Source organism: Penicilliopsis zonata (genome assembly GCF_001890105.1).
Source record: "Penicilliopsis zonata CBS 506.65 unplaced genomic scaffold ASPZOscaffold_22, whole genome shotgun sequence".
Classification (NCBI taxonomy): domain Eukaryota; kingdom Fungi; phylum Ascomycota; class Eurotiomycetes; order Eurotiales; family Aspergillaceae; genus Penicilliopsis; species Penicilliopsis zonata.
Window position 1 is genome coordinate 76,651 of NW_019208930.1, and position 27,035 is coordinate 103,685.

The 27,035-nt window shown below is 55.8% G+C and overlaps 6 protein-coding genes across 6 annotated transcripts in view; 1 reads left to right on the plus strand and 5 right to left on the minus strand.

Moving 5' to 3' along the window:
- The window catches only part of ASPZODRAFT_1237540 (hypothetical protein), a 1,834-nt gene extending 260 nt beyond the window's left edge, over window positions 1–1,574 (minus strand). Inside the window, exon 1 of the mRNA XM_022721373.1 lies at window positions 1–1,574. This exon is cut by the window's left edge and continues 4 nt beyond it. Coding sequence (XP_022577426.1) covers window positions 129–1,388 — 1,260 coding nt within the window. The 5' untranslated portion in view covers window positions 1,389–1,574 and the 3' untranslated portion in view covers window positions 1–128.
- ASPZODRAFT_154897 (hypothetical protein) lies at window positions 1,544–5,018 on the minus strand (the record flags this gene model as incomplete). Its single annotated transcript, XM_022726147.1, has 6 exons — window positions 1,544–2,679; window positions 3,494–3,498; window positions 4,022–4,392; window positions 4,713–4,762; window positions 4,879–4,906; window positions 4,959–5,018. 6 exons carry the CDS (start codon window positions 5,016–5,018, stop codon window positions 1,544–1,546), a joined length of 1,650 nt encoding a protein of 549 aa, XP_022577427.1.
- A 670-nt stretch (window positions 5,019–5,688) lies between these two features.
- ASPZODRAFT_136774 (hypothetical protein) lies at window positions 5,689–12,181 on the minus strand. The gene is made up of 2 exons (XM_022724130.1): window positions 7,149–12,181; window positions 5,689–7,073 (listed from the first exon to the last, which is right to left on the minus strand). Exons 1-2 carry the CDS (start codon window positions 12,081–12,083, stop codon window positions 5,709–5,711), a joined length of 6,300 nt encoding a protein of 2,099 aa, XP_022577428.1. The 5' UTR covers window positions 12,084–12,181; the 3' UTR covers window positions 5,689–5,708.
- A 1,133-nt stretch (window positions 12,182–13,314) lies between these two features.
- ASPZODRAFT_161917 (hypothetical protein) lies at window positions 13,315–14,633 on the minus strand (the record flags this gene model as incomplete). The annotated part of the gene is made up of 3 exons (XM_022726548.1): window positions 13,315–13,564; window positions 13,659–14,151; window positions 14,183–14,633. 3 exons carry the CDS (start codon window positions 14,631–14,633, stop codon window positions 13,375–13,377), a joined length of 1,134 nt encoding a protein of 377 aa, XP_022577429.1. The 3' UTR covers window positions 13,315–13,374.
- A 5,630-nt stretch (window positions 14,634–20,263) lies between these two features.
- On the plus strand, window positions 20,264–22,331 carry ASPZODRAFT_1238566 (hypothetical protein). Its single transcript, XM_022721376.1, has 4 exons — window positions 20,264–20,422; window positions 20,479–20,926; window positions 20,995–21,458; window positions 21,559–22,331. The coding sequence occupies exons 1-4, from the start codon at window positions 20,372–20,374 to the stop codon at window positions 22,183–22,185; spliced, it is 1,590 nt and encodes a 529-aa protein (XP_022577430.1). The 5' UTR covers window positions 20,264–20,371; the 3' UTR covers window positions 22,186–22,331.
- On the minus strand, window positions 22,213–26,186 carry ASPZODRAFT_1238891 (hypothetical protein). Its single transcript, XM_022721378.1, has one exon. The coding sequence runs from the start codon at window positions 25,811–25,813 to the stop codon at window positions 22,478–22,480; it is 3,336 nt and encodes a 1,111-aa protein (XP_022577431.1). The 5' UTR covers window positions 25,814–26,186; the 3' UTR covers window positions 22,213–22,477.
- Between the last annotated feature and the right edge of the window lie 849 nt (window positions 26,187–27,035).

The following is a 27,035-nucleotide window of genomic DNA, read 5'->3' on the forward strand; positions in this document are numbered from 1 at the left end:
AAAAACAAAGGAAACAGAAGAAAAGAAAAAGACAATATGCTCCCATCAAGGGAGTTACACAAGAAGAAAGAGTGACAAGGGGTCGGGGGAGGGAGGGAAGGAAGGAGCGACATGGAGGATATGGAAACTCACAAAAAGAAGTGACCCATCCGCCTCGCCTTCCAACGCATGGCTAGCCAAATCTTTTTGACCTGGCGAAGGTTGCAGGTTGGGTTTGCTCTGGCCACTTGGGCCAGGCTTGCCCACGCACAACAATCGGGGTCGCAGTATTTGGGGCCATGCACGTGGTCGGCGTACATGGAGGCGCTGTCGGACGCCCAGCTTGTCGAGTACTTCTCGGTCTCGCCGTATTCGTCGGGGATCGCGAGGGGAGTGACCTTCCAGCCGACCAGGAGGCCCAGTATCCGGCCAGGGGCGGGGAAGACGTGCTCGCTGCGGACGATCCAGGGGTCGACGTGGTGCACCGTGGCGTCGCCAAAACGGACACGCTTTTTCTTGTCAGAGACCACCGGAGTGGTCTCCTGGGCTCGACGCGGCCTGGGTTTGGCCAGAGCGGCATCGATGAGCGCGATCGCCTTGCGCGCCGAGGCACCGGGAACGGCGACGGGCTGAACGGGGGGCGGGCGGACGACGACGGAGCGAGGGGTACGGGCGGCAGCGGAACAGGAGGAACCCTCCTGACGGGGGGTTGTCTTGACTGGCTGCGACCAAGGTCGCTGCCGGGCCTGTCGAGCTGCCCGTCTCGCTTCTAGAGAAGGGGAAGTAGAAGACGCGGTGGGGGCTGACCGCAAAGGAGAGACAGTGCAAGGTGTTGGGGGGACAACCTTACGAATGGGGAGACGAGAGCCACGACTCATCTCGGTAAAGGAGCGACCACCAGCAGGCGAGGCTGGGCTAGGAGGAGAGGGGGTAGGAGGAGGAGAAGGAATCCGGGAGGACAAGGACTCGCGGTTGGCGCGGAAGACAACAGTCCGTGGCAAGCACCGAAATGCTGGCTGTGTCTTGAAGCGAGCTGCCTTGCTCCCGGGAACCTGAGTGAGACCTGGGAGGCACAGACGAGCCATTGCAGCAAGTCTGATCGAGGTCAAGGAGAAGAGGAGGAGAAGAAGAAGAGGGGAGATCGGGAGAGAGAGAGAGAGAGAGAGAGAGAGAAGACAGGTAGAGGGAAGCAGTAGCAAGAAGCTGGAAACACGAGAGGGCTTGAGGAACGTATACGTGCGAGACGATACTAGCATCAAACAACCAGATGGTGTTGGGGAGAAGAAGAGAAGAGGAAGAGAGAGGAGGAGGGGGAGGAGGGGAAGAAATACCTGGTGGGAGGTGGTCGAGCAGGTCCTTCCAGCAGCAGCAGCAGCAGCGGAACCGGGAATATCACCAGAGAAACCCATCAACAAGAGTGAGAGAAGGAAGCAGATACTCTTTGTTACCTGGCAACCTAAGTAGTATAGACAGTACTGTTACTATAGACGACAGAGGTGAGTAGAATAGACTACCGATAGACGGACTGCTGTACCAAATTCCTATCAAATATCCCATCATCCATTTAGGCTATAAAAACCCTCCCCTCCATCAAACGTCTCGCCGTCCGATATACCGTTGCCCGCTGCAATTTCCCTCCCTCGTACGCCGCCCCAACCACCAACTGCCCACTGGGATGTCCGATGACGATATCCGTGTCTTGGGTATCTTCTTTCCTCACGCATTCATGAACGATACTCCCTTCCAGTCTTGCTGCTGCGGAGACCGCCAAACCGACCGTGATGGGGAGTGCCTTGTGCGGTTGCCCTGTTGAGATTGCCCTGACAACGACAGAAGAAGAAGAAGATGGTGCTGACTTCGAGATAAAGCAGATCTTAGGAATCGAAGGCGCGACCGTTTCCACCCCCTCAGCCAACCCCATCGCCACGGCGGCACAGCGTCGAATCCGTTCCAGTCGATCCAGGAGGCCTGGCGTCCGTTGCGTCTCGTCCGGGAGCATGGAACCCTCGATCCCCAGCTCATCCGCTGAAACAAAGACACTCGGGTTGCCGACGTCGATGCACGTCACTCGAACAACTTCTCTACCTTCTCTGCCGTCTCCTCCCACGTCCAAACAGTCGACTATCTTCCCTGTTGGCAGCAGACAACCAGTCCGCGAGCCTGCCGGATCGAGAAAATCAAGCCTGACACGAGCGCCCGTCCCGGCGACTCCGTCAATGGCAAAATCGCCCGTGGCAACCGCCTCGCCTCGGTAGACGGGGAAGGTGGAATGGATCAACTTGTCGGTGTTGGTATTGTACAGCGAAACCGTCGTCTCGGTCTCTATTTCGGAAGAGAGGCGGATCAATCTCTCGTTCACGGCAAACGGCCCAATCGCACTCGTCATATTCCCACAGTTGCCCGCGTAATCGACCTCGGCGCTGTGCACGCCCACCTGCACAAAGGTGAAGTCGACGTGTGCGTCGGCCCGGCGTGACGGGCGCACAACGCAGATCTTCGACAGACTCGAGATGCCTCCGCCCAGTCCGTCCAGCTGGCGGCTGTACCTTGCATCGGGGGAGCCCATCACCCCGAGGAAGATGCGTGTCCATGCCGTCCGGTCGCGGGGGAGGTGGTGTTCATGGAAGAGAAGAGCGCGCGAGGTGCCCCCGCGGTAGTAGGCGGCAGGGAGGGAGTTCATGTTATATATATATATTTGGACTAATACGGGTATGTTCTGTAGGTGAGATTAAGGTAATCTAACTGTGGTCTGTGCTAGTGACTATAAATAGAATAGCTGTCTTAAATAGACAGCATGTATGATACTTCTATACTTCTACATGTCAATGTTGGATGAGTAGAATAACTGATATTATAGTCAAGTTTCAGTACCAAGCTCCAATACTGATATATGAGAGGACACGTCGTTTGGAGAAGACCAGGATTATCCTGGCCAACTGTTATCTCCTTTTCTCTCTGTCTACGACATGATGCGGTACAACAAAGTGGCATCCGACGAGCAATAGTCTACAAGAATCCCCGACAATCTACAGTCATGCCATGGAAATAGAAACCCCTATCTTCTAGTGGCTATTGTCATCGAAAGCGTCACGCTTGTCGCCCTGGTAATCGTGGTCGTGGCGCTGCTGGCTCGACCTCCCTCCCCTCCACGCCGGAGCATCACACGCGTTTATGGAAAGGAAGATCCCTACATGTTCTCTAGACCATGTCTATGACCATCTGTGGAACGAGACGGCCGAGTCTGATATACTAATGAAACCAGGTTCCATCAATTACATGAACGGCCATGCAGAATGCTCGGGAGGGGAAAGAAATCGGTATCGACCAGACTGACGACACCGACTGGCCTGCCTCACTGATTCGATTACTTCTCTATCTCTATCTATCACTTGCTAATAACCAGACCCTCCTCTGTATCATCTGTACAATCGAGGATCAAGACGTGGATGCTGTATCAGCGGCACAATGTCGATCCGCGCAGGCTCTATACGATTATCGAGATATACATCAATACGTTGACTTTGACTAGCTGTATAAGTATGACGATATACTATATACTATGTCATACAGTGTCGCTGGCGTTCTAGTCAACCATGCATATCTACCTCCATTGGTCCTCAAACCTCGAGAATAAATAGTACACATAACAACGAATACCACAAGAACAGGCATCAGACTGCTGTTTTGCTGAAAGAGACTTGGGATGCATGAAATAATACCTTTGACAATTTATAGTCATCGAAATTACTGTATGAACCACTGTCTATGCTGTATTCTACTACTAGTCGAGATTCTGTATGGAATGATAGAAGGTACTTCATTGTATATGCCATTATCATGAACCCATTTGGATGAATACAAGTGCATCGGGAATGTATCATTACTACGTGTACGCTGAAACCAACAGACAGGAAGCAAAAACTCATTCGATCCGCGGGGGACTGCGCGAGCGTTTTCCGGCCGGACTGGCGCTGCTTCTACCCATCGTGAGTAAAGAGAAAGAAGGAGGAAGAAAAAAATAGGAAGGATAGGTGGTACGTACGATCTACGTCGCTCGCCCTCCTTGCGGAAGCCGTCGATGATCTTGGCGATCTCCTTGCGCCCCGCGGTGGCGTTGATCTCCTTGTGGCCAAGACTCATACTGACCTTGCGGTCGCTGTTGGTCTGGAGGAGACGCTTGAGCAACAAGTACCGCATAGTCAGGCACACAAAGACGCCGCAGTCGCTGCCGTTCTCCTGCACCGGCGAGTCGCTCAGGTGGACGAAGCGGATCGCCCGGTTAAGCAGCCGGCCCACCTTGACCGTCGCGTTGTACGCCTCCCAGTGATTGCCGGGGGGGAGCGAGTCATAGTGGAACGCGATGCCGTCCACGATCGAGATGAGAAGCAGGGACCAGTGTGTGCCTCCCTCGGCCTCCGTCACGTTGCGGCAGTCGTTGATCGGCAGGAAGACGTGCGTCGTGTGGCTCAGGTCCGGCAGCGCCTCGCGCAGCGTCCGCGGATCGGGCGTCTGCACCAGCATGAACGACATGCTCGGCCGCAGCAGCACAATGTTCGATGATTTGTACTGCGTCAGAAACTCGCGTTCCAGATATCTGTTTTTTTTTTTTTTTTTTAGTGTGCCGTTCTAGACGTATATGGACTGGACAAAGCCTTCTTACTCCTCCCAAAACGAGATAACCTAAACCGGGTTAGAAAGTGTCTTGACAGCAGCAAAGGCGTTATTCTCCTCACATTGTCCGTCAGCCAGTCATTCTTGAGTGTCTGCATATCCTCCCTCGTCACTGTCTCATTAGCACCAGACCGTCAAGGACATGCCGTGGCAACATACACCGAATATCATAATCTGAAGATATCAGCAAAGGAACATCTCAACTAAATCTATTGTCTCCAAACTCACAGCTCAAATATGCATCGTCAGGGTGTAACTGCAGGACAATAAGTATGTGCGAAGCATCAAGGCCAGCATTTCGGACCAACCGTTTCGCCAAACCGGCCCCTCATCCGCTTATGCAACTTGCCCAAGCCCCCGTCCAACATGAGTATAGATAAAAATGAATAGAGAATGAAAAGGGAGAATAAGTAGAATAGAAATATTCACTCTGTACTAGGCTGTTGAGAAGCTGTGAATTAGCAAAGCAACCGGCGAGCACAGTCCACCGGGGAGTAATGTTTGGATGAGAAGGTATCTAAGCTCGTATCTCGATGGACCTGAGCTGTATCAAGTCACTACAGCGCATCCTGGCCCATGCGAGAAGAACGAGAAACACAAGAGTCGAAGACACGGGAGAGAAAGCGAGAAAGAGAAAGCGAGAGAGAGGGAGAGGGAGACTCGGAGCGGACGGAGATACAAAAGTCGGAGCGACGTCACATGTGGCTGTGGCTAGTGGGAGTGGTGTAACACGGTCACGTGAGGAATTGATTACCAGTAACAAATTACCAAATTATCAAATTACCATACTGTAACACAATTCTCAAACTGATGATCTACAGAGCATGGCACTACACTACATTGAATATGGAGTAGAAAAGTCTCGAATCATGGGTATCTAAATACAAGAGATACGCTAGAAAAGGGTGACAGGCAGGTCGCTAATCATCAATCATAATACTCCGTCAAGGAGAGGGACAAGACACTGTCAATGGAAAAAAAAAAAAAGGCAATACATGCATCAATGCACGAAGGAAGAAAAGAGTGGCAATGGAGGGTGGAGGATGGATGTCGACAGGCTACTCTGAAGCCAGCTTCGCGAAATGTTTGTTCCAGATCCAGCCGACCTGGTGCGTGGCATCGTCCTGGTTCTTCGCCAGCCACAGCTCGCCCTTTTCGGCAATCACGTCGAAGATTTCCCCCGCGACATACGTGAGGTAGGGATACCCTGCTTCGCGTCTTGCCCGGTCGATATTGAACTCGTAGATGCTCGCCGCCAGGAAAAGCACTTTGGGCGGCTGCTGCTGCTGCTGCAGGGTGGGAGGCGGGTCCATGGTGGCTGCGGTGGTGGTTGTCTGTAGCGAGTCCGACATGGGCATCGCCGACGAGAAAAAGTCAGAGTACCGCCCTGCAGCGGGCGAGGGAGTTATCTGCTGGTGGTGGTGGTGAGTATCCGCTGAGTCTGCATTTTGCTGCTGCGCCGCATTGATCATATCCGCCAGGAAGGGCTGATCCAAGGTGAGTTGGGGCAGCGAGGGGAAGGGCTCGGCGGCGGTCAGAGCCGGAGTATTAGTCGTGGTGGTTGTCGTGGTGGGAAGAGTAGAGATAGGTGGTTCTGCTGGAGGAGGAGGAGGAGGAGGAGGAGGAGGAGGGCTCATGATCTGTGGGAGTTGGGTGCGTGGCAGGTCGAACGAGTCTGCCGCCGCGCGGCCGGAGAAGGTCGAGTCGGCGCGGTGGCGTCCCGCGGAGCGTAGCGACTGACTGTCCACAGAGGGGGACTGCAGAACGCTGGCGAAATCCTGTAACACGAGCGGCGAGTCCTCGAGCGTGCCGACGCGGGTGCTGGAGCTGGCCACCGTTGACGGACGGCGCGACGAGCCGACCACAGTGGTCGAGGATGGGGTATTGAAGTTGACCAGATTGATTGTCTCGGCGAGGAGGGAGCCGTTGACGATACCCAGGGTCAGCACCTGGGCCTCGGAGAAGGCAAAGTCACTGGCCCAGTCGGTGATGATGCGCGATAACTCGTCCGGGCCTGGCGATGACGTTGATGGCGATGCTGATGTCGCCGACGTTGCCGATGCGCCCGACGACAACACTGATGCCGCGACCGGCGAACTGATGATCGGCTCAATCATCCGCTGCAGCACTCCGAACCACTCGACCTGCAGCTGCACAAAGTTCGCCAGACACTCTTCCATCAACCGCGCCGTCAGCGCATACAACTTCGGCAGCTCGTCCTTGAGCGTCTCGTTGAGCGCGGTGAACTGGTCGCCTTGCTCTGTCGTGCGCTTGTCCGGCTTGTCGCCGCGGTCCCGGATCGCCTTGAATCGCGCATAGTCCATCAGTCGTTTATCTCGCTTTCGCATTACCCGCTGCGGGCCCTCGTAGATTTTGAGCAGGGTGAGCATGGGGGAGATGACGCTTTTCCGAACTTTGGTCATCTATCCTTTTATTAGCTTATTGAGAAAAGAATGGATTCGATTTGGTGGACAGGAAGAGAGAGAGAGAAAACCTACATGTTCCTCCAAAGCGACGCCCATGATCTCACGGAAACACCCCCGCAGACGGCGCCACTTGCTCTCCAGCTCGACATAGCAGGATGGCGAGACGTCGACGACGGCCTCGACCGCCGTGACGAGGGCGTTGATCTTGTCGAGGCTGGATCGCAGTTCCTGCGTGTAGATCTCGGCATCGCGCATGACAACCTGCAGCTGGAAGAAATGGTCCCCGAAGCGGGTGGCCAGGGCGTCGTAGTCCTTGTCCTCGACCATGTCCGACAGGCCGACCTGCTGCTTGAGCTTCTCCGTCCTCCGGCCAAACGCCTTGGACAGGCCGGTGCGCACGTCCGACTCCTTGCGCTTACGTCCGACCACCTGGCCGACCAGATCGGCGCGCTTCTTCATCTCGTTGATGCGCACGGAGATGTTGGTCACCCCCTCGAGGGCTTCCAGGATGGCCGGGCGATCCGGATGGTCCGCCGCCGTGCAGTCAGCCAGCTCGCTGAGCAGAAGCGGGTACTTGAGAATGCGCTGCACGGGCTTGACGAGCAGCGAGTCCAGGTTCCAGGCTGTCGTCAGGTCGGCGGCCCAGTCGCGGCACTCCTTGAGCCAGATGGCCACCTTGGGGTTTTTCTGCAGTGTCTGCAGTTTGCGGTTGGCCGCATCGTGATTCTTCAGGTAGTCCGCGTACACCTTCTCCATCTGGCCTATGTGCGCCAGGAAGACCTGTCCGATAAATGTCATCCGGTCCTTTTCCAGATCTGCAGAGGCATCCCCGGCAACACCGTGGGGGGTCTCGGGGCGCGGGGCGACTTGCGGCTGCGCTTGTGCCTGGGCCGCGAGGTTCCGCCGCGAGCTGCGCTTGCTGCTCCAGCGCTGCGATTTGGGCATCACGTACACGCTCCGGGCGGCCTGCTTGAGGGCGTCTTGGAAAGTCATGGAAAACTGCACGATCTGGTCGGAGTTGGCAAAGAGCGTCTTGACGTCATCGGCCGACAGGTCCAGACACGAACTGGATGTCCCCTTGTAGATGTCGTCCACGACCTTCATGTCCCGCCCAAAGGTATACTCGGTGTCCACAAGCTCCTTGATGATGTTCCGGCGTTTTTTCAAGCGACGTTGCTCGGGTGATGGGGAAACCCGGGGCGGCATCGGCAGATCTATGGTCTCCGTGCTCCAGGGAATAAGAGAGGTAGCCGACGATTCCCACGTCAGTGGAGAAGGAATGTGTCCAATCTGTTGCAAGGAATCTTGGCTGCTGCTGCCGCCACTGGGCACAGGCTGCTGCCCCAGCTGCGGTGCCGATTTGGAGGTTGGGTAACTGGGATAGATGCTAAGATGGAGAGAATTATCGTGGTGGATGTCGGTTGACTTTGGTGGCGGCGGTGGTGGATCGTTGCGTGGCACTGGTGGTGGGGGTCGTTCTTCTTCTTCTTCTTCTTCTTCTTCTTCTTCTTCTTTTTCCCTCGCATTCCCTTCTTGAAGGTGGGAAGAATTCCGGGCGTGGATGGCCAGACCGAGACCCAGTTCATCACCGTCGGAAGGCATGAAGTGCAGGCTTGGTGGAGGGACGACACGCGGAGTGGTGTTGTCGGGAGGGATGGTCTCCTGCTCTGGGAGGGGAGGCGTGAGGCCTTCGCCGGCAGCGATCTGCATCCATTCTGCAATGGAAGGGGATGCATGTTCCCAGTCATCGCGGAAGACGAGACTGGCAGCAGCACTGGCATCACGTCGTGAAACAAGCACCGGATCGTCCGTCAGACTGTCAGGTCGTCCCTCAGGGTGATGATGATGATGATGATGATGATGCTGATGATGATGATGATGGGTGGCGGTGACGTCCCGCGGCAATAGACGTGGTTCCGGGGAGGCACGGACAGCAGGGGTTGGGAGAGGATGCGTGCGGCCGCGGGCGAGCTCATCCATATAGAGCTTCGATACTCGTTTGGAGTCCCAGCCACCTTGTCGAGCCAGACTGGGGGCACGGGAAATGAACCCTGGATGGGACAAGTCCGACCGCGAGTCGATCTCGGCTGGGGGGGCCAGAGTGGGAACCGTCACTGTCGTCGATATCCGACAGATCGCATCTTCTGCTTCCGAGGGCGGAGCAGTCGACGCGGCGTAGGACGGCAGCGTCGTTACGCTCTCGTGGATGGAGGCGGGCCGCGTCAGCTCCTCTCCGCTTCCATCACATGCGTCATCAACCGAGGTTTGGTGGCGTAGTGACGACGACCAGGAACTCATGCTCCATCGATGATTCTGCATATCAATGGCGGCGATCGGTTCGGAGGGTTCATAGACTGGACGTGATTGACCGGGAGCGGTGGGCTTGTTTGTAGGGTGGTGCGCGCTCTGGATCCGGGCATCCGCATTGTAGACCACCTGGTGTAGCATGATCGAGATGGATTCTTGATCATCATCATTGTCTTCGGAGAAGCAAAACTCTTGATCCTCTTCGCATGATGAGGAGGAAGCGCTGCTCGGGCTCGACTCGCGCATGGACATGATCTGACTCAGCAGCGTCCGATGCGAGGGTTCCTGCGTCGGAGGTTCGGTCTGCGGTTCGGGATCGAACGTGGTGACATGCGATGCCGTTGGCGATGGTTCCACGGGCGATGAGCTCTGGTCCATCACGGCTGGCGTCGCCGTCATTACCGCCAGCGGTGGCGACTTGGTGAAGGAGGGTTCCGGAGCCTCCTCAACGAGAGGAGGTTGGACCGGTCCAGTCTCAGCAGGAGGGGGAAGAGTATGGGGGACGATGGAGGTTTCGAGGCCCAGCGTGGGCGAATCATCAGTCAACTCCGTGGGGTTTGACGAGGAGGGCTCATCGGTCTTGATGGTGAGCAGTGGAGGAGGTACAGACGGGGAGGAGGAGGTAGTGGTGCTTCCCCCTACATCGGAGGCGGCGGCGGGAGGTGCCTGGTCTTGCATCGAGTGGCTGTCCACTACTGCAGGGCTCTCCGGGACGACGGCGACGACGTCCGCAATAACTTCTGGCGCTAGGCTGTGATCTAGCAAAGCTATGGATTGTCGGCGGATCTGGGCCGCTTCTTCCTCCTTGCGAGCATTTTCTTGCACGGTGCGATTGAAAGCCTGTTGGATTTTTTGGCGACGGGCGGCAAAGTCGACAGTACCGAGTTCCGGAAGCCGGCGTTCTCGGGTACGCAGGCTGCGAAAATCTCTGGTGTCGCGATTACCAAACTGCTGTTGCTGATGCTGATGCTGATGCTGCTGCTGCTGCTGCTGCTGCTGCTGCTGCTGCTGCTGTTGTTGTTGTTGTTGTTGCTGATGGAAGGAAGAGACGCGATCGACGACGCGCGAGCGGGAGGCGACGGTAGTGGCCATGGAGACAGGCTGGCGCGGGCGCGAGCTGCGCAGCGGAGGGGATTTTTTAGGAGGCGGAGCAGCGACGTAGGCCTGTAAGAGGGGGCTGCGATCCGCCCGCTGCGGGCGAATCCGCCCGTGGGCCATCTCGCTACGAGCCGGCGGCGAGCGGAGAGTCAAGGGCGTAGACGTTGGCGGAGCATCGTTGACAGGGGTAACGGGACGGGGTGCTGGTTTGGGGAGACGGCTGGTGCCCTTGGGAGGGAGTGACACGGGACGTCCGCCAAAGGAGGCGGTGGTAATCGAGTTGAAGTTGTTGTGATTGTAATTGTGTTTGTGATTGTTGTTGATGGTGGTGGTTGTCGAGGTAGTAGTGGATGCTACCGAGGGTGCTAGGGGTGATGTTGGGCAGCTCTCCGAGTCGGAAGCCTCGTTCCGTCGACGGGTCGAGGCAATAGGAATGCGGGAATGAGGATGTGGAGAGCCTCCTGGGCTCGTAAGCAAGGGGGAGTAAGAAGAGATCGCCATGTGAGGCGGAGGAGAGTTTTCGCGGGTTGTTGTTGTTGTTGTTGTTGTTGTTGTAAACAGATGATCACTGCGAGTTCTTCGGTGACTGCTGCTGCTTCTCCTAGCATTGACCACCGGCTGAACCGCTTCCAGAGACGGGGCACGTCCGAGATACCAGGCTGTCGGTGTCAACGGCGAGCCGGTCGAACGCTGCCAATCGAGCAGGGCCGGACTGGGACTGCAAATGCTGCCTTCGGAGCCTCTACGGCGGAGCGGAGACGAGGTCGACGCCGACGACGACGACCAGACGGACTGCTGGCCGACAGTAGTGTCGAGAGCGAGCAGCTCTTGAAAGAGCGTTGGTTGTCGTCCTCGGCCACGACCACCACGACCACCGTCACCACCACCACTGCCGCCACCAGCAGGAGCAGCAGCGACCGCAGCGGGCGCGGTGGCTTCCTCCGCGGCGTTCCAACGGGCAAAAGAATGACCTCCAGGCGCCGAAAAATCACGAGCGAGACGAGAGGAACGAGGTACGAGCGGCGCCCGCGGACGGTCGACCGGACTGCTGCCGTGATTCTTCGCCGGCAGCGGCAGAACCTGATCGACGTTGGTATTGAACTTGTTGACGAGGTCTTTGAACGAGGCGTGGCGGGCGCGAACGGCGGGTATTGCTTTGGCGGGCGGAGGGCCGGCTGAGCGGGAGGAGGGAGGTGAACGAGCGGCGGCAGCAGTCCTGGGTATCTCTAAGGAGGCGAATCCAGAGGACTCCCTGGCTCCCTCCTCGTGGCGGACGGTCTTGACGTCGTCCACCGTGACCGCAGCAGCCCCGGGGTCTCCTCCTGGCGGTGTGACGTTGTTGCTGGGCGTCTCTGCCCGACTAGGCCGGTAGAACTCGATGGGGTCGGGCGAAGGGTCTCGTCCCACGGAGCGACGACGAGGCTGAGACGGCGAGGAGGAGGATGTGGGCGGCATCCAGGGGTCGTCCGGCGCTTCTGGCAGGGTCTGAGCCGGGTGGAGAGAGGAGGAGAAGGACTCCAGCTCAGGGTCAGGGACCAGCGAGAGCGAGAGGGAGGGAGGATGCCGGGGGTCGGCAACGTGGTCGCCATTGCTGGCAGGCATAGTGCATTCTCACCGCGGCTGCGGGCAGTCGAATCAGCGAGAGAAAAAATAAAATTCGACAGGCAAACAGCGAGGGGGGGGGAGGTTTAGTGGTGCGGTGCGTTGGCCACGATGAGGTCGCAGATTGGTCGGCTCTCGCAGTCATCGAGCGTCATGTTGAGGTGGGACAGCGTTACCGGGAGGACATGGATGGACAGGGAGCGACGAAAGGATAGAATGGGGGGGGGGTATCAAAATAAAACGAAAAAAACAGCGATGAAAAAAAGGAGAACCGAGTGAGGCGATAAAAGAAGAAGAGGAGAAGAAGAGGGAGGAGGAGGAGGAGGAGGAGGAGGAGGAGGAGAAGATAGACGAGGGGTTGAAGAGGGTCGCCTCACCGCAGGACAAGGACAAAGCGCTCTCTCGAGGGACGACGAAGACCGGTCAGGAATGGAACAGAACAGCGGGTTTTGTCTTTTTTTGATTAAAAAAAAGCAATACAGCAGATAGTAGGTGGCATCTACTAGATAGTTAACTAACTGCTGTCTGTAATGAGTCGTCAATCTACGGGATTCTTCTCGATCTGTCCGATCTTGACATTCTGACAGCTCTTACGGAGAGATTTGATGAGCTGTACAACTACAGACTACAGATGCATTGCAGTGCACCCTGCAGGGATTCTCTTATTCTCTCTCTCTCTCTCTCTCTCTCTCTCTCGCTGCGTCCTCCCTGACGTTCTTCTGTCTACGTGGTGGAGACGTAATTTCGTCCTGTCGGAAGTGGGCGCCGAGTTCTAGACTCTCGATTCCATGGATCGATTGTGGGAGACAATAGAGTCGGAGTATTGATTCATAGTGGAGTGTTACTATGGTCTGGCGCCGTCTCACAGAGTACAGAGTACAGAGTACAGAAAACAGAAAACAGACCAGGAGATAGAAATAGAAATAGAGATAAACCGCCTCTTCATACTACAACGTCGATCTACTCTATGTAGTAGACCAGAATCACTAGTGAGTCCAACTCGCAGCCGATCTCATCGGTCCACTTATTATTCTGTGCTTTCTATCTATTATCTAAAATTGTCTCGCTAATCAACTAGTCGCTACGAACTACTATTAGTACGGAGTAGACGGTTGTGGAGTGTTTCGAAACCCGACTGAGGGAGATCGTCGATTCATCTAATAATAGGTAGTCAGCTAGTAATTAATCTACGGAGTAGACGGAGTAGTGCGTCTAGAAATCAGGTTGATTATTATTAAGTATGTATGGAGTTGTATTTCCCTTGAGTAGATAATGTCGTCTGTCGTCTTGATCATGGGCATATATTATCCTGATATTCAGGCAGAGCCCATTTCACCATCCATTCCGACTCGAGAATTTGCTTGGTAGTCGGGCGATCCCCAGGTCGGAAGGCGAGCATTGACCGCAGCATGTGGAAGAAAGCTTCCCTCTCCCTTGCATCAAGCGACGGGATGCCACGCTTTCGTCTGGGCTGTTGCACGCTGTCCTCGAACCGATCATCCCAATCAAGATCGGAAATCGTTGCGGTTTATTGGCTTGCCGTCCTCGGTGAATTTCAGTCGACGCGCCTCCCACCTCTTCCACCATTCAAATGGCAAAACACCAAGAGCGTCGACATGCTCGCAGGTCATGTCGTCCTGAGTCATGAGAAACCCTTCAAACAGTGGCCGCTGCGCGATGATGGACCAGATGGTACAGGCAAGAGTCCAGATATCTGATAAGAAAGATAGAGCGGTGTTTGGTTCAAAGTACGCCTCGGGGGAACGGATGACAAGCGGGGTGTAGGATTTGTATTTCGATTCTTTCGAGTGGGAAAAGGCCTCTCCAAAGTCTGCAAGCAAGATCCTGCTTTCTGAAAGTGTGATTTTCTCACTCGCTTCCGCCAGCCATATGGGCGCAATGCCGTGGGATGGGACACCACGCGGAAGCGGACTGCCATCTAAACGAAGAACCGGGTCTAGTCCCGGTGCTCCATACCTCTCATACAATTGCTGGACTGAGAGCTGGTCAAAATCGGGCGGTACCTGGAGAAGAATGTTGCCGAGGTGAAGGTCTCCATGGACAATTCCTTAGACGTGCACATAATCCACAGCAAGAACGGGCTACATCAAGCTGGAATAAGCGGCTCCATGAACCATCTTTCACTCCAGAGAGGCTAGCTCTCGCAGGTGCTGTGACGTAGCAGGCATGAGTACCATTTGGGCCCTGGATGATGAACCTGTCTAGAATCGCAGGGATCATCATCTTCCCGGGATGGTTTACTGGGGGACAGCGAGGATGAGTGAGAGCGGATATAATATCCACTTCCTTTAGATTCGAATTTGCTGTGCAAACCTTCACTGTCATGTATTTATTCGACTGATCATCATGGGCCAGCCACACGGTTGAATAAGACCCATGTCCCAGCTTGTGGACAACTCGATATCGACGGTGGAGGTGATCACCGATTTGAACGGGGTGATAGCCCCCTGTCCGATAGTTCTCCAGTTTTTCAATTCCTCCAAGAGGCTCGTACAGAACACGCATGTCAAAATCATCGTTAGTCTTCATTGAGTCAGATACGGGCAGAGTCAACGCGCAGCGGGGTTGGTTGTGATGAAGCCGTGGCATATGCACCACCTTACGAGGAGAAATGACTGGAGAGCATCACTGAATGGCTGATGATAACAGTTGGCTCATCTTGAGCAGGAAGAGGTTCGAGAAAGGAGATGACGATATCTTCCAATTCTCCAAGACGAATGCTCATGACTGTGCAGAATGAGAATCTGTAGTCGTTGCAATTAAGAAGTCGACGTGAAGGAAAAGACGCGACGCGTGGTTGCCAGCCTCAGGCATCAACAAAACAACTCTTTGACCAACACCCTTGGAAGTTGGCAAGATCACCCAGGGACGGAGTCTTGCACGAATTAATTTACCATTGTCAGACCTTCAATGGGCAAGAAACGAAAGAGACCCGTCCGAGATGCCCCCCTGTCGCCGCAGAAGAAACCCACCGCCGGCGGTTTCACCTCGTCTCATGCGGTGCTCTCCCTCTACTATCCTCGAGTCGTGACGCTCCGCCAGTATCTCCTGCACCAACTCCCCGTCGCGTCCAAGCTACGGCGACGGCGAATCGTCTCTCTGGGACTCTCCTCCAGTGGGACATCGTCAGACGACCCGCACACCCACCACCTCGCCCAGCTGCTGGATACTACGGTCGTCGGCGTGCTCAAGGAGTCGTCGCCTACAGTCGACCAGAACCGCCGGACGGACTGGCTCGCCTTTACTCAGTCGCAGTCACAGCCTAGCTCGGACTCGGGACCGACATGTGCGCAGTCAGAGGTAGGAGAAATCTATCTAGTTTGTATTCAACCAGGGTATGCTGATGAAAGAAAAGATCGTCAACTTTGTCATCCTCACTCTGTTCAACCGCCACCGCTTCTCTTCCCAGAAACCGCAGCATCTGCTTGCAAATGGATACCAGCGTGCTGCCAACTGGGAACAGGGTGCCCTGGCCGGCAGTTTGCCGGGAATCGTGTGTCAGCACCCGAACCAGAACGTGCAGCGGTTGAAGCAGGCTCCCTGGGTGGATGTGTTGGGTCTTCTGGGCAGCAACGGCGAGGAGATCATGATGAAGCTGCTTTTCGACTGTGGAATTTTCAGTTCGGTTGAAAAGAGCTTGCAGCAGATTAGCGGGATTCCCCTCTCGTCGTTGGAGTTTCTCAGTCAACGCAATACCTCGTTGCCAGCAGCAGCAGCAGCAGTACCCAACAAGGCCTGCACAGATGGCCATAAACCCAACAGCATCGTTTTTGTACGTCGCCGCATGCTGTACGCTCGCCCGGCGCTCAATGCCAAGGGCAATGTCCGCTTTGGCCTTAGACATATCCGTAAGAACCCATCAGAAATCAGGAGAAAAAGAGAGAGAGAGAGGCTAATTGAAGACGTCCTCAATCGCTATCCATCTGCGGATTCTATGCACCACACTCTCCACGTCATGAAATACGTCTTCCCCCGCCAGTTCGGCTTGCATAATGTCTTCGTGTCAGAGGTAGACAGCCGCGAAACCGTTCAGCCGTTCAAGGATTACGTTTTTCGTGACGAGGAGATCAACCAGCACCGCTCGGGCAATGATAAGATCCCCCGTCGACTGCGCGGCGAACCTGTACAACTGATTCAGAAGCTCCAGGCTCGCAACCAGAACTGTCCATATGTCATACTGTTGAACCATTACTGTCCGGTAAACGGTTGCAAAGTGTATGTTGAAGAGCAGACACAGGGCTCCTACGTTTCTGAACCGCTTGTGACACAACCATGCTTTGAGATGTCTAAACCTCCGCGGTCAGAGGATACAACAGATACAACAGATGCAACAGGTGCGACAGAAAATGCACTACGATCTGTGAAGCCGCCGCAAAGCCAAGGGTTTGATCTGACGGCATACGCGACACCATCTGCCAATGTCTCAGCATTTTGTCGCGCGGTGCTGCGAAAATTGATTCCTCGTGGGTTTTACGGCGTCGGCCAGGCTGGAATCGACAATCAGAGGGCCATCCTCAGTCATGTCGACGGGTTCGTGCGGATGCGTCGGTACGAGAGTCTCAGTTTGCACCAGGTTTGTCAGGGCATCAAGGTATACATGCTACAGTTGGATTTTGCAGTTCAGCAGCATTTACTGACTAGAACAGGTAGCGTCCATTCCCTGGCTTGCGCCGCCAAACGCGCCCATCGCCGCCAAGCTGGCCCAAACAGACCTGCGCAAACGCACCGAGCTCCTCCATGAATGGATCTACTACATCTTCGACTCGCTTCTGGTGCCGCTGATCCGGACCAACTTCTACGTGACCGAATCGCAGACGCACCGGAACCGCCTCTTCTACTTCCGCCACGATACATGGCGGCAGTTGACCGAACGGCCGCTGGCACACCTCAAGAGCAATGCCTTTGAGGAGCTGCCGCTTGATCGGGCGCGGCGGGTGCTCGCGCGACGACCCCTAGGCTACAGCACACTGCGCCTGCTACCGAAACCCACGGGGACACGGCCGATAATGAATCTGCGGCGACGGATGCTGCGCCGGGGGATTTCGGCTGGCACCACGAAAACGTTTCTCGAACCTAGCATCAACTCGGTGATGACTCCAATCTACAGCATGCTCCAGCACGTCCGACAGCGAGACCCGCAGAGCATGGGCTCAGCCATCCAGTCGGTTGGGGAGATCCACACGCGGCTGAAGCGTTTCAAGGAGACCCTGTTGGCGAGACTCTCCTCGGACACACCACTGCCCCCGTTATACTTTGCCAAAGTCGATATCCAGGCGTGCTTCGATACTATCCCACAGCAGAAACTGATCGGGCTGGTCGAAAGGATTGTATCCAAGGACGAATCGTTTCTAGTGACCAAGCACCTGGAAGTGAGGTTGACTGGAGCCTCCAAGTTCCCACAACAGCAACGTAAACCGCAGCGCAGGTTCGTTCATCACGCGGCACCACCACAGCAGATTGCAGATGTAGCAGCGGCTACCACCGCCACCACCACAACGCTCCGGCCCAACACCGTCTACACAGAGACCCTGATGCAGAAAGAGTACAAGACAGACTACCTACTCGATCTGCTGGAGGAACATGTGCGGCACAACATCGTCAAGATCGGCAAGAAATACTTCCGCCAGCGACACGGGATCCCGCAGGGGTCGGTGCTATCCAGCCTGCTGTGCAATCTCTTCTACGCGGAGCTGGAGCGCGACGCACTGGGGTTCCTTCTCCAGAATCCCGAGCAGGCACTCCTGCTGCGGCTCGTCGACGACTTCCTGCTCGTCACGCCGGACGTGCGTCTGGCCCGGCGGTTTCTGCAGGTCATGGTCGCGGGGCAGCCGGAGTACGGAGCCAGCGTCAACCCAGCCAAGAGCCTGGTAAACTTTGACGCAACGGTCGAAGGGATCAGTATTCCCCGACTAGCAGGCTCCTCGGCGGCGAGGTTTCCTTACTGTGGATGCCTGATTGACACGCGCAGTTTGGAAATCCATCGCGATCAGGAACGCGTGCTAGACGGGAGTAGCAGCAGCGGCAGCAGTAGAAAGGGAAAAAAAGAAAAGAAGAATGCAGTGGCAGTCGGCCGCACCGTATCAGACACCCTGACCGTTGAAACCACGCGACTCCCCGGCCAGACACTGCACCGCAAGATGCTCGCCTTCTTCCAGCTCCAGCTGCACCCGATGTACCTCGACGGAACGTACAACTCCGCCCCCGTGGTGCTGGCCAACCTGTACGCGGCGTTCGTCATGACCGCCATCCGTCTGTCGAGGTACCTGCAAGCCCTACGAAAACCGTCAGACGCGGTTATCATGGAAACAGTGCATGATCTGATCCGGTCGGCGAGGGGGAAGATGAAGACAGCCACCACAACCACAACCACTCCCAAGACTAACACTACCAATACTAGTGTGCAGCCTCACGCCGTGTCGTACCTGGCCGCAGCAGCGTTTCGGTTCGTGCTGGCCCGCAAACAGACGCGGTATGCGACCGTGCTGCGCTGGCTGCACACGGTGGGAAGGGCGGCTCGGCCGGCGACGGACAGCGAGGCGGTGCGTCTGGCACGGGTGGTACAACAGGGGCGGGCGACGTTTGCAGGATGGCGGTTTTAGTACGGAGTACTGCTACATACTAGGTAGCTACTTGATAGCAGTATGGAGTATTAAATTATATGTAGTATTTACTTTCTTAGTTACTTTCTATTACTAGCATCAATTGCTAGTAATTATTTTAATAACTATAACTATGTAGTAGAAAAATATTATTGTCTATGATAAGCACTACTATAGTATGGGAGACACTAACCAAGTCCGGTTAGTGGGTAGTCTCTGACTAAGCAGTCCAATAATGAGATAAAAGGGCTGGTAATTACCATACGATCTTTACCATCCTGACCATCCTGAGGTACGACCCCTACGATCCCTACGATCCCTACGATCCCTGGTACGATCAAGGGGGAGGCAAATAATAATATACTACATATATACAATAAATAGGATATTCTCAATTATGGAGTCGTGCATTCTCAACTACCTACTACCTATTCTCTTCTCTTCTCCACTACCAAGTCCTCTACTCGTATCGTATTATACGTAAAATACTCTCGTTTGCGGCTGGCAGAGAACGGCGAGAGCGAGACTGGAGAGGATCTTGTCTTCTCTCCCTGTCGTCACCACTCCTTCTCTCCACCAGCTTTGACCCTGTTCGCTCATTTCCTTTTCTTGTTTTATCTTCTTCCTTCGTTCAGTCTTCCTTCTTCCTTCTTTCTTACTTCCAGACTTCCAGACTCAGACCTCTCGCTCGTTACGCCATGTCCTCCTGATTCAGGCCGGATCTCGATAACCACGACATTTCCGATCGCTTCACAAAGACAACACCCGGCTTGTGTGTTGTCTGTGTGGTCCTGCTTGTCTGTGCTGTCTCTTGCCTCCTGTCTCCTGTTCCTGTTCGTCTGGGAAATCCTTCTCCGTACTGACCTCGCAGATCCTCGTGCGTGTTACTGTCAGTGACTCGAGCAAAAGATCGCCATCGGACGGACGTCTCCGGAGCAGTGCTCCCCCCCCATCTCTCTCGATTACGCTCGCTTGGTTCTATCTTCAAATTCAATTATACGGATTCTTTCGGTCGTTTGATCGATTATTGTTATCTTTTTTTTTATTGTTATCTTTTTTTTTTTCCAAAGTCGTACAATAATATGGCCACCGTCTGCTCGCCCGCTTCCCCCCCGGGCCTCACCGGATCCAAGTCGTCCAAATCCTCCTCCTTCCACTCCTCCCACCAGTCCAGCCCTGAGGGCCTCTTCGCCGACATCTCCAACTTCGAGGAGATCGGCCTCGACGATGTTCCAGACCCTACCCCTGCATACGCCGCCCGGCCCCTGCGGCGCGTCTCGGCCGCCCGCATGCCCGCCAAAGCTGTTATCAGCACCACTCGAGACCTGACCGCAGCCAAGAAGCCAACGACCACGACAACCACCATCGTGGGTACAAGCACGAAGACTAGCACTACCAGCACTACAGCGCCGTCGCTGCACGCGGGCAACAAGCGTCGCCCCAGCAGTCATAAGAAGTCGGCCGAGCGCCGTCGCTCCCGCTCCAATTCCCCCCTGCGGCCCGCCTTGACCCCTTCCGCCTCCAGCAACAGTCTCGCCGCCCTCTCCCCCGTCAACTCCAGGGGCTCGGACCGCAAGGAGGAGTCGTCCCGCCGAAAGTCTGTTCGAGACCTGGAGGCCGAGTATCACGACTCCGACGAGGAGCTGCCCGAAGACGCCAGCCTGTGGAATGTCCCCATCTCCCCGCGCCCCTTGCACGACCGCGCCTCCTGCTCCAGGAGTACCAGCCCCAGCCGCCGGCCGCTGCCGCTCAGCCACTCAGTCTCGGAGAACGATGTCCCGCACCTCTCTGCCTCAGCCTCGACCTCGGTCTCTCCCAGCGTGTCCCGTTCCAACCGCCGCCTCCTCCGATCCAGCTCGGCGGGACCCGAGCGCGGCCAGATCTCCCCGCGCAACCCGCGGGTCTACTCGTACAATGTCATGATGTCCGACCTCTCCGAGGAGGCCAAGATCATCACCGAGGCCCTCGAGCACCACGCCGACGAGAAGCGCCGCCGCAGCGACGGCAGCAACGGCGACCTGGCCACACGCGTCTCCAAGTCCCTCATCGAGTTGCCCCCGCTGCAAAAATCAAACATCATGATCGACCCGCTGCCAATCAGCAAGGAGAAGGAGAAGGTCCTCACCCGCACCCGGCCCAGCTGGCTGCCCCCGAAGGACCAGAAGGAAGAGAAGCGCCACCTCAAGGAGTACAAGCGCATGATGGCTCTATCTCGGGAGGCTGGTAAGACCACACATCTCCATCATTCCATCTTGCTCATCTTGCATTATCCTATCATCTAACTCGTACAGAAAAACGCAAAGCAACCAAAGCCGCCTCCGCGCAGTGCGACAAAGACAACACCCGCGAAACACTGCAGAGCATCTGGGACGAGCACGTCTACCCACACTGGAACCAGGCCATCGCCGAGCCACGCACCCGCGAGCTATGGTGGCGAGGCGTCCCCGCTCGCTCGCGCGGCACCGCCTGGCAGCGTGCCCTGGGCAACGAGCTGGCTCTGACACACGAAACCTTCCACAAGGCCCTGCAGCGGGCCAAGGACGTGCGGGCCAAGGCGGCGGCCACCCCGGACGAGACAAACGAGAGCGCCAGGCGCATGCTGGTCTGGTTCGACGCCATCGACGCCGACGCCTCGTCCGCGTTTCCCGACCTCAACCTCTTCCAGGAGGGCGGGCCCCTGCGCGAGTCCCTGGTAGATGTCCTCCAGGCGTACTGCATGTATCGTAGCGACGTGGGCTACATCCATGGTCTCCATGTAAGCCCTCTCTCTCTCTCTCTCTCTCTCTCTCTCTCTCTCTCTCTCTTCCCCCTCTCCAACACTACAGAATAGACAAGCTAATTTTGGTTAATTCTAGACTACCGCCGCCCTGTTAGTGCTACAACTCCCTTCGCCGGCCTCGGCATTCATCACCCTCGCCAACGCGCTGAATCGCGCCCTGCCCCTCGCCTTTCTCACGCTCGACCGCGGCGCCATCGGACGGACGTACTCCCTCGCCTCGGCCACGCTGCGGTACAAATTCCCCCGTCTAGCCGCCCACCTGTACGACACCCTCCGCCTGACAGACGAGGAGATCTGGGAGCCCATGTTCCGCTCCCTGCTCACCAACGGCCTGGACCTGGACCGTCTCGTCCGCGTCTGGGACTGCTGGGTTTTCGAGGGCGATCGTATTCTCATCCGCGCCGCGGTCGCCATCCTCGGCTGTCTCCAGACCCAGTTATTCACTTTTACTTCGGGCGCGGATGAAAATTCAAGACCCTCCAATTCCCGCTCCGCTGTCCGCAATATCCTCGCATGGGGTCCTCGCGATGCTGGCGCCGTGCGCCCCGCCAGAGACCGCCACAGCGCCCCCGTCGGCGGCGGGTTCGGCGGCGGTCACCTCCCTCACGCCGCCGGTGTGGGCGATTACTGGATCTTCCCCGGCTCGGGCGATCAGGATGCCTTCATGCAAGACGTCCGCGATGCCGGCAAAGTACAAACATAAACCATCGTCATTCATCATCATCATCTCCCTCGTTTTCTTTTTTCTTTCTTTTTCCTTTTCTTTTTTCTCTCTCTCTCTCTTTCAACATTCTTATACACAGTTCTCTTCACGGCTCCCTTGACGCGGGGGTTTATATATATATATAGTGGTCTGGACCAAGTTAATCAATTTACATTCATAATCCTCTATTTTATTTTGTAAGGTTCTATGCACATAATCACATATCATGAAATGATTTACGTTGATGTAGAAGCAGTCTTCGCCTAGTAACTAGGTAACTAGGGGGAGAGAACTACCACGCAATCTTTGCTATCACCCCATTAGGCCACATCCGAACAGTAACCTTTCTCAACTCGTCCATGACGAGAATTCCAAAGCCCAGCCCCAGAGGAATCAGCCAGAACTCGATGGGCACCGAGGCGGTGCCAAACAGGGTCTGGATGCCCGGCACCTCCGTAACGAAGATGGCAATCACAAGGCTGACGAGCATGGCGAGCGGGAGCCACAGGTTGCGACGCTCCGGGCGGCAGATCGGATCGGCCTGCACGATGGAGAGGCGCTTGCTGCGCACGGCGAGGATGTTGCCCCATTGCAGGATGACGAGAGTGACAAAGTAGACGCACTGCCCGACGGCGGTGAAATGCGTGAGCTCGTCCTCGGTGTAACCGTAGAAGCCTGCCGAGTACTTCTCGAACGCGAAGACGAGCGAGTGGAAAGGGATCTTCGCATGGCGGTACATGTACAAGAAGAACATTGAGTGCGCGCAGATGGTCTCCATGACGCCGACGAAGAGGTACGACTGCGCGTAGATCTTGAGGTTGATCAGATGGTCGTGCTTGGCGTTGCGCGGCGGCAGTGAGAGCAGGTCGAACTCTTCTTGCTCCATGATCAGCGACAGCGATAGGAACAGATCGGTAAACACGCAGATGATGATCATTAGAAACGAGCTCAGCGGCAGCGGTACCCCGAAAAACACGTTCATGATCACCGGCCAGATTTCCGACCAACTGCCCGCGGGCAGCAGGTACGCGATCACTTTTTGCAGATTCTGGAACACCAACCGGCCCAGCCGGATCGCCTCAACGATCGAGTCAAACTGGTCCAGCAGGATCAGATCCGCCGCCTCCATGGCCACCTCGCTGCCCGTCACCACCGCAACACCCACGTCTGCCGCCCGCAGCGCGGGTGCGTCGTTGACCCCGTCGCCCGTCACTGCCACTACCTGGTCGCGCGACTTGAACTCCTCCACGATGCGCAGTTTCTGCTCGGGCGTTGTCCGCGCAAACACGATTTCCTCATAGCTGCAAACCGTGTCCCAGTCATCGGGGCCCAGCGACGAGATTTGAGATCCTTCCACCAGGAGGCTGTGCAGGCTGCGCTGCTGCTGCTGCTGCATCTTGTCATCCTCACCGCCAGCGGTGTCTTTTTTACGCAGGTCCTGGATCGTGTCCGGTTCGGCGGTGCCAGTGAAGATGCCGATATCACGAGCAATAGCGGCAGCCGTCAGGCCAAAGTCGCCGGTCACCATGAAAAATCGGATGCCCGCACGCCGGCACAGCCTGACAGTGTGAGCCGTCTCGGGCCGGGGAGGGTCAATGATGCCGAAAATGCCCATCACGGTCAGGTCTTGCACACCCTCCGCAATGATCTCGTCGCTGAAATCATTTGAGGCGATCGCGGCACGCGGAGTGTAGTGTCTTTGGCACAGGACGATGACACGCTCTGCTCGTTTCGAGAGCCTGACCTGGAACTCAGAAAAGAGCGCGCGAGTCTCCTGGTCCAGGGCTCGCACCTCGCCATGCACACCAGACCAGTAGGACGTGCACTTGGGCAGAAGCACGTCTGGGGCCCCCTTAACGTAGACCAGGTATTCGTTGGCGCTGGCGGCGGTGGCCGGGTTCTTGTGCATAGTGAGCATCCACTTGTTCTTGGAGTTGAACGGGATCTGATGAATCCGCTCATATTGGGCGAGCTGCGCCAGTCCATCGGGGCAAAGGTTTTCCGCAAAGCGCAGAACAGCCGCATCGGTGGCATTGCCATTCACAGCGCGTTCGTCCACGGGCGAATCCATCGTGGTCGGATCGAAACTGGCGTCGTTGCAGAGAATCGATCCTTGAAGGAGATGCTTGAGAGAGTTTGTGGCGTCGACTCCCTTCTTGGCCGCTTGCATGACATCGTCCACGCTAATTTCCTGATCGACGAAGCCGAGAGACCTGACGAACATCTTGTTCTGGGTCAGGGTGCCGGTTTTGTCTGAGCACAGGACATTGACACAGCCCAACGTTTCGACAGTGGCGAGCCCCTTGGGGAGGATATTGGTCTGCTTCATGCGTTTGGCGACCCTCATGAGTGTCAGAGCAACACCGACCGGCATACCCTCGGGAATGAAAGCGACCACGCATCCCATGACGTCGTTGAGCATGTCAACTACATTCATAAAGGAAGGATGATCCACGCGCAGCCATCCTACCCAAGTGAAGAGGATCAGAGAGGCGAGGATGGCGGTGAGGATGACAATGATCGTGACAAACCGAGAGATCTCCTTCTGGATCAGGGTGGGCTTCTCCTTGACGCCGGTGGTCATGGTGGCGATACGGCCAACGACCGACCGTGCACCGGTGAGGACCACCACTCCGACCGCGTTGCCGTTTGTGACGCTGGTACCCATCATGGCGATGTTGCGTGTTTCCAGGAAGTTCTCGTCGGTGTAGTCGGTGGCGCCCTCGACCTCGTCGGACTCGCCGGTGAGGAGGGCACGGTCGAAACGAACGTCGCCGGAGCTCTCAACGATACGCAGGTCGGCGGGGACTTTGTTGCCAATGGAGATGTAGACGACGTCGCCCGCCACAAGATCGGTGGAAGGGATGCGGGTTCGATTCCCGTCGCGCAGCACCAGGGCATCCGAGGGGACCAGGTCGAGGATCGAGTTCATCACTTTCTTCGTGGACCAGTCCTGGAAGGCGGAAAAGCTGGCTTGGAGGATGATGACGATGATGACGAGTACGGCCATGGCGAGATTTGTTATCGAGGGGGGGTTGCTGAGAGGCTTGTAGCATAAGAAGAAGATGATGACACCGACCCAGAGAACGGAGCAGAAACCTCCAAAGACATAACCGAGGATCTTCTTGAGGTAGTTCTCCCGGTGATGCGCGATGGTATTCTTGCCGTCCCGTTGGAGTCGAGATGCGGCGGCCGACGAACTCAGACCGGACTTGACATCGACATTGAACTGTTGATACAGCACATCCGGACTGATGATGTGGAAATCCAGGCCCTCGAAATAGTCCTGGTTTGGCTTTTTTTCCTTGTTCTGCCTGGCCTTGAGGACTTCCTCGGTCGCACTCTTGGATTCTGTGATCTGGATGGAGAGAGTGCGGAACTCGATGGGGATCCCGCTGTTTGCAGTGGACTGGGCGTTGTTGCTGCGGGCGCTTCGCATCGTATCACGACTCATGGACCGGGTGATTCTTGTCTGGCGAGGCTGGTAGATCGAACGAGAGCCATCTGCCAGGGAGATCTCGTCGAAAGCGATGGTTTGAGAGCGACCGACCCGTTGCTGGTCGTCGGGCGGCTGGTCGCCACTGGCCTCCACGTCGAGATCTTCAGGACTCTGAGATGACTGCGCCATGGTGATGGAGAGAGGAAGGAGAAAAGAAAAGGAGGGGGAAAGGAAGGGAGATAGGGAGAGAAAGCTAGCCTAGAGGAACTGGCCGGGAGGGAGAAGATTTCGAGAGAGAGCAGTCTACTCTCCCGCACTCGGGCAGCACAGCAAACGGAAAGATGACGCGAAGGAAGGATAGAACACCTAGGATGGAAAGAGATTCAGACAGGCTCTGCTAGAGGTATTTATCCTTTTTCGCCATGACTGTCGAGCTGAGCCAGGAACGACGATTCCCATATGGGTTGGGGGTCCTTCTTAGTTCCAACTTCTTACCCGTTGCAAAAACCCTCGACTGGAGCCTGCACGCTTTCCCATCTTTACATTAGCTAATTAGACTGGGGCGAAAGAAAAAAGAAATTAAAGTCCGATCAGAGAGAGGTAGCTAATAGCTATGGAGGTGGGTAAAATCAAAACAAAAAGAAATATGCGGTACGTTTGCATTGCCACGCCCGGTCGACCCATGGAGCTGCTTGATTCACCACGAATGATTGGCGAGGGAATTAAGAATATGAATAGTTTGGCTTCTTTGCTTCTCTCACCATGATGTCTGTCTGTCAGTTGATTTCCATGTGTGAGCTGTCATCCCGACGCAAGTCATTCAACCAGTGGACAGAGAGAGACAGTGGGCAGATACTATTCCAAAACCTCACCCTCCAACACTCCTCCCAACTGTATGAGATCATAGACAGGGTTGCAGGGAGGCGTTCAAGGCATGGACCTCCCTCATTCAGATAGGCCAGGTAGGTGATCCCACAGAGTGTCCTCTCGCTTTCTCGTGTTAGCATTTGAGCGAGGTTCCTTACTAGTTAGGTAGTGGCATCCACGCAATGCAACCGCGGAGTTTCTATGACACCAGTTTTCTCGGAAGGATGAGACCAGCAATGACAGATGTACGGAGCAGTGAACGTGGTATCTCTTATTCAGTCTCCACCGGTGCTGGGGGCGTGGGTTCTTCTATACTCCAAGGGGTTCGGTTTCCCCATCAGAGCGTCTGGGTCTCCATCTTCACTAATCAGGCCTTATCTGAGTCTCCCACCAATGAACGATGAGTTAAAGTATATAGCAGTGTTGTCAGTTGCCCCGAGCGTTGCATCCTGCAGGCTGAATATCAACGTCAGCAGTAGCAGTTAATTCGCAGTCTAGCAGTTTAGCAGTCTAGTCGTATTGAGTGGGCAGGCATACCACATCC